The 6184-nt window shown below is 38.0% G+C and overlaps 1 protein-coding gene and 1 non-coding gene across 2 annotated transcripts; one reads left to right on the top strand and one right to left on the bottom strand.

Moving 5' to 3' along the window:
• LOC123905250 lies at window positions 1-3722 on the bottom strand. Its single transcript, XM_045954868.1, has one exon. It carries the CDS (start codon window positions 3720-3722, stop codon window positions 1077-1079), a length of 2646 nt encoding a protein of 881 aa, XP_045810824.1. The 3' UTR covers window positions 1-1076.
• On the top strand, window positions 3103-3209 carry LOC123911993. The gene has a single exon (XR_006810848.1). It is a non-coding gene; the product is annotated as a small nucleolar RNA R71 (small nucleolar RNA).
• Window positions 3723-6184: the final 2462 nt, after the last annotated feature.

A 6184-nucleotide genomic window follows, 5' to 3' on the forward strand; every position in this document is an offset into this window, starting at 1 on the left:
CCACAGTATGACCTTAAGAATTTGCTTAGATGATTCGCTTATATTCATCGACAAACCTACTTAATGTGTGACTTCATAGATGGTGTCCGACTGGATAGATAAACTACTAAAGGATTCCACAAATTTGAATCAGGAGATTTTGGCACAATGGTTATTCAAATTGATATCTATACTAGGGAGACTTCTGGGTGTTGGAAAAATACCGATTTTGTTGTGAAATTCCCTAATTTCCTTAACTTAGCCTCTCGTCTTTTCTTAACCTATATACTTTCTAAGTGAGCTATTGTCCTAAGTCTTTGGAAAAAATTTTAATTTGGCTCAAGAAAAAGGAAAAATTTAAAATTTACCCGAAAATAGTGCTATTATTTTATTTGCGAAAAGGGAAATTGTACTAAAAATAAAATAACTGAGAAATAAAATAAGGATGGTAGAATACTCCCCTAAACTTAAATTCAACTGTGTCCTCACTGTTGAGACTCAAGTGTAGCTTTGGAGCACAAAACCTGGTGGAGAGATCATGAGGGAGGATGTTGATAATTTTGGAAATAGTTGAACTGAAGCCTCAAACCGCCTAGCTCTTGTATGACATTGTCGAGCTGTTGTTGACGGAGCTCTCCCACCTAAGATAATAGCCCTGCATCTCATGTTGGTTTTGAAGAATTTCGTCTTGCTGGGCTTGCATGAATGTCATTCGTTCCATCATCTCCTCTTGTTGTTGATGCATGGCATAGAATAATCCATCGCGCTCTTGATTTAGTGCGTTTTGGGCGCGTATCTTATCGAGTACATCATCGATGGAGCTTTGCCTTGATGAGGAGGAACTACCTGCAAAAGTGTTAGAAAAATGTGTAGTGTGTGCAGGTGGAACAATGCTTGCGCCCCCACCAGCGGCAACATTTGGAGAAATGTGCGTGGGAGCTCTATTAGGCACAAAATCATCAAAGATAGTCATAAAAAAAAAAAATCAAAAATAAAAGAAAGCAAAAATTTAAACAAGAATTAAAGAAAACTCATGGGTTGCCTCCCATGCAGCGCTTTGTTTAACGTCGGTTAGCTCGACTATCTAGACCTATAGGTCAACATGGTTCCTCCTCTAGACTCACATCTTTTAAATTATGCTCAATATTCTTGGGTCTCCATTTGAAAATGTCAGACCATTTCATAGGTCTTCTCTTCTTTTTTTCTTTCTTTTTCTTAGAGACACCCGGGGGTATTTTATTTTGAGCGATATTACTTTCTGGGTGGGCTTTTAGTATGTCGGGAGGTACTCGTTTAAAGGGTGTGTTATCGACATTTGTTTCAGCTATGTCGAGTCTATAGCAAGAGCTTTTCTTTAAACTTTTAGCTAGGTCGTCATTACCATTTTTATGAGTCGGAGGGATGAGAGTTTTTAGAATTTCAGAATTTTTGGTTTTATCTTTCTCCATCTCTTTTCCACATTCTTTGACGACGTCTAACATATAGCAACTATCTTCAATGGCCGATGCGTTCATGAATTGTGTTAAGATAAATTCAACTTTTTCTTCACCTACTTCAAAGGTGAGCTTTCCTTTTTTCACATCTATTATGGCACCGGCAGTTGCTAAGAATGGCCTTCCTAAAATTATGGGTGTATTGGAATCTTCCCTAATGTCCATGACTATAAAATCAGTTGGGATAAAGAATTGACCTATACGTACTGGCACGTTTTCTAGTATACCTAGGGGGTATTTGACAGAACGGTCAGCGAATTGTATTGACATTTTAGTCGGTCTCAATTCTCCTAACTTAAGTTTTTCATATATGGGCATAGGCATTAAGCTTATACTGGCTCCTAAATCGCATAGTGCTCTATCTATGACATGTTTTCCAATGACACATGGTATGGAAAAACTTCCTGGGTCTTTTAGCTTAGGAGGCATATTATTTTGAAGTATGGAGCTACACTCGGCAGTAAGCATAACGGTTTCTTCTTCCTCGATTTTTTTCTTATTAGTTAAGATATCTTTAAGAAACTTAGCGTACGAGGGCATTTGTGTGATAGCTTCCGTAAAAGGTATTGTGATGTTTAGTTTTTGTAGAAGCTCTACAAATTTCTTAAACTGCCCTACGTTTTTGGATTGTACTAATCTTTGAGGATACGGGATGGGTGGTTTATATGGTGGGGGAGGAACGTAAGGTTTCTCTTTCTCTTGGGTTTCCTCTCCACTATCCTCCTTTTCTTTTGGTTCACTCTCCTTCTCGGTTGTCTTATCAGAATTGGGTTGCATGGCAGGATTTTTAGTTCTAGGATCAGCCGGTCCATCATATTGTGTCCCACTTTGTAATATAACAGCATTCACATGTCCCCTAGGGTTTGGCTGAGGCTGGCCAGGAAATATGCCTGCAGGAGCAGAGGTTGATGCTTGTTGTTGTGCCACTTGTGCGATTTGTGTTTCTAACATCTTATTGTGAGTGGTCAAGAGTTCTAGCCTGCTTGTTAATTGCTTAATTTGCTCATTAGTGTGTATGTTTTGATTTAGGAATTCCTTGTTAGTTTGAGTTTGTAGGGCTATGAAGTTCTCCATCATCAATTCAAGGTTTGACTTCATAGGAGCATTTTGAGCAGGTTTTTGGAATCCTGGTGGCGAAGGAGTAGGTGCTTGGCCAGGTGCATATAAAGCGTTGTTGCTATTGTACGAAAGGTACGGGTGATTTCTCTGGTTTTGGTTGTAAGAGTTCCCTTGAGTGTAATTCACTTGGTCGGTGGGAGCTTCGGTTAGAAGTCGACATTCAGCGATAGCATGACCTTGAGCTCCGCACAACTGACAATTTTGTGTTGTTGCTGCCACGGTGGCTTTGGGTGCGGTGGTTAGACTCTCTATCTTTTGAGTTAAGGCATCTAACTTGGCGTTGATGTGGTCCATGTTGCTGATTTCGTACATTCCACCTTTCGTTTGAGGTTTCTCTACTGTTGTTCTCTCGTTGCCCCACTGATAATGGTTCTGAGCCATGCTCTCGATAAGCTGATAGGCTTGGTTGTATGGTTTATCCATAAGTGCGCCACCAGCTGCGGCGTCTATTGTCATTCTTGTATTATACAAGAGACCATTGTAAAAGGTGTGGATAATTAGCCAATTTTCGAGCCCATGATGAGGACATATCCTAATCATTTCTTTGTATCTTTCCCATGCTTCGAAAAGAGATTCGTTGTCTCTTTGTCTAAATCCATTGATTTGGGCTCTTAGCATAGCAGTTTTGCTAGGCGGGAAATATCTCGCTAAAAAGACTTTCTTCAACTCGTTCCATGTTGCGACTGAGTTGGATGGTAGGGACTGGAGCCAGGCTCTAGCTTTATCTCTTAATGAGAATGGGAATAAGCGAAGTCTTATAGCTTCGGGACTGACACCATTTGCCTTCACGGTATCCGCGTATTGCAAGAATATGGACAAATGTAAATTGGGGTCGTCCGTGGGGTTTCCGGAGAATTGGTTTTGTTGTACGGCCGACAACAACGAAGGTTTAAGCTCAAAGTTATTTGCCTCAATAGCGGGGGCAGCGATGCTATTGTGAGGTTCAGCTTGCGAAGGAATAGCGTATGACTTAAGTGGACGGTTTTGCGGTCCTTCAGCCATATCTGGTTCGTTAACTATATAAGGAAGAGGAATCTCTAATTGATTTTCTAAATTTCTACGTCTTAAAAGACGTTCGGGTTCGCTAACTAGTTGCACCAATCTTTCGCCTCTAGAGCGAGTGCTTGGCATGCAACAAACGAACTAATCGGGGTAAAATAAAATAAAATTTGCCTTAGTCTCTACGGTGTAACACCGGAGTTACGATATCGACTAAATTGGTCCCCGGCAACGGCGCCAAAAACTTGATCGTGTGACGCGACAATGACCGCAAGTATACAGTCGTGTCGTGTAGTTTTAAAAGATATCGAACCCAAAGGACCAATAATCGACCTACCGTATTCTAGTGTTGCTTTGTAAATCTAAGGCTAGTGATTTAAAGGGTTATGATTAATTGAATAACTAAAATAAGGGAAATAAATATTTTTTAGATTTTTAATATGTAAATAAAATATTGCTAGGACGTGCTATTAGTTGCTTCAGAGGGTTCAATACTTAGTTCGCGCTAGACAAAATTACTACCACATATAATTGTCATATTTTAATAAAATCGATGCTCCAGGCGAAAGCCGTTCTCACTTCCAGCTCTCACAACTCTCATCATGAAATTAATAAAATACTTTACAAAGTAGTTGCATTACTTCCAGATTTTAGTGGTGTAAACAATTAAATTTTCGAAACTATATTGTTTTAAAAATACAATTCAGATAGTATTATAAATTATAAAGGTGGTGCTTAACTCTCGTCCTCACACCCGCTAATAAAATACTCTTTGAAAAACAATATAATTTAATTAACTCTAATCCCAACTCTCGTTGCGAATTAGATTTAATGTTCAGTTTTTACTATCTAGTAGAAATCTCACGCTCTCGCTCTATTGATTTTTACTTTAATTAATTCTCACTCTCGTGACGAATTATAATCAACGCTTAATTAAAAACTGCTTAAGAAAATAAAACCGTTGTCAGTTTTCAAGAATTATATTTAATTTAAAAACACTAATCTCAGCTCTCGCAAATCTTGACTAGCGTTATACTTAGATAAAATAAATGCTCAGCTCTCACGCGCTCGCTTACCTATATAAGTACCTTTGAAAATCAATATAAAACTCATTAATCCTAAATAGCTCTCGCGGACTTTAGAACTAACGGTCAGTTTTAACTATCCGACCCTAAACCTCAACTCTCGTCAATGTTGGTTTATTGCCTTTAAAATAATCCTCACTCTCGTGACGAATTATTTGATAACGTATTTATTTAAAACTGGTGGTTGAAAACTATTAAGCGCGAATTAACTACTGAACCCCTATTAGCTACTAACTACACATCCTAGCAACGCTAAATTTAGCTAGACATAACTAAAAAAAAAGACATAAAAATAAAATAAGCAAATAAATAAATAGACATAAAAATAAAAGCAGAAATTAAAAGCATAAAATAAAAGCAATAAAATAAAGACAAGAAATAAATAAGATCATAAAATAAAATAAGAACCTGAATTAAAAAGTAATCTCGAGTACGGATTCCGACAGCATAACAGTAGGAAATAAAAATATTAAACTAAGAGAAGAAATCAAGAATTAAATCTTAGTCTCAATTCTCTTCCTCAACTGTTACCAGTTGGTTCTGTCTTGAAAGTGGAGAAAAGGGACCTATTTATACTAAATTACAAGAGGACAAAACACATTTTTCCCGATGTGGGACTTAAGGAAAAGACACGCGTTGCCGTTTGATCATTTGGATGGCCGTGATGAAATGAGGAGAAGTGGCGAGCCACTTTGGCCTTGCTGGCGTGCCACTTTTGGCTTGTGCTGGCGTGCCATTGCTTGTTTGCTGGCGGGCCACTTTTGTTTTGTGTGGGCTGCACATGTGTGGCCCAATTGGCTGCACATGTGTGGCCCTTTTTGTCCGGTTTTGCTCCTTTTTGGTCCGTTTTCGCTCCTTTCTTCAACTCGTACACTTTTTATCTGTTTATTTAAAATACGAGAAATAAGTAACGATTCATAATATAAAACTTCGAAATCGAAATAAAAATAATTAAAATATAATAGTAAATTAACTAAATAAATAGCATATTTTTAGGCGTATCAACATGGCAGAAAAGAAACGTCTTAAAATTGTTGTTTCCGAGGTTCAAAATCGTTAAAAATAATTTTTAGTCCCCGAAGAGATTACTGGATTGAGTCGCGGGTCGATACGCTCTCTTTAAGACGTTTCGCGGCACTGCCCAAAATTGTGCAAGGCAGACGATCAACCATGAAGTCCCCAGGATAAAACAGCTCAGTTCTACTGATACCGATAAATACTGCACTGTGGATATCAGGCAAGAATTACACCCTCAATTATGGTACTTAAACCAGTGCGCTATGGTTTTAAGTCCATTCTAATATGGTGCTTTGACCACTCTAATATAGTGCTTTGACCATTCTTAAACCAAATGGGTTATGGTTCTAGACCATTCTTAATTGGAAGGAACTAATGATACTTTGATCATCCTTAAAACCGGTTAATACTAGTGTAATTACTAGTATTATCCTTACTGTTATAAATTAACAACAGCCTTGTGTTTTGATACCATCATAACTTAAATTTATA

This window comes from Trifolium pratense, linkage group LG2 (genome assembly GCF_020283565.1).
Source record: "Trifolium pratense cultivar HEN17-A07 linkage group LG2, ARS_RC_1.1, whole genome shotgun sequence".
Lineage (NCBI taxonomy): Eukaryota > Viridiplantae > Streptophyta > Magnoliopsida > Fabales > Fabaceae > Trifolium > Trifolium pratense.

Coding starts and splice junctions, on each gene's coding strand:
- LOC123905250 (XM_045954868.1), bottom strand. CDS start 3,722: ATGCCAAGCACTCGCTCTAGAGGCGAAAGATTGGTGCAACTAGTTAGC.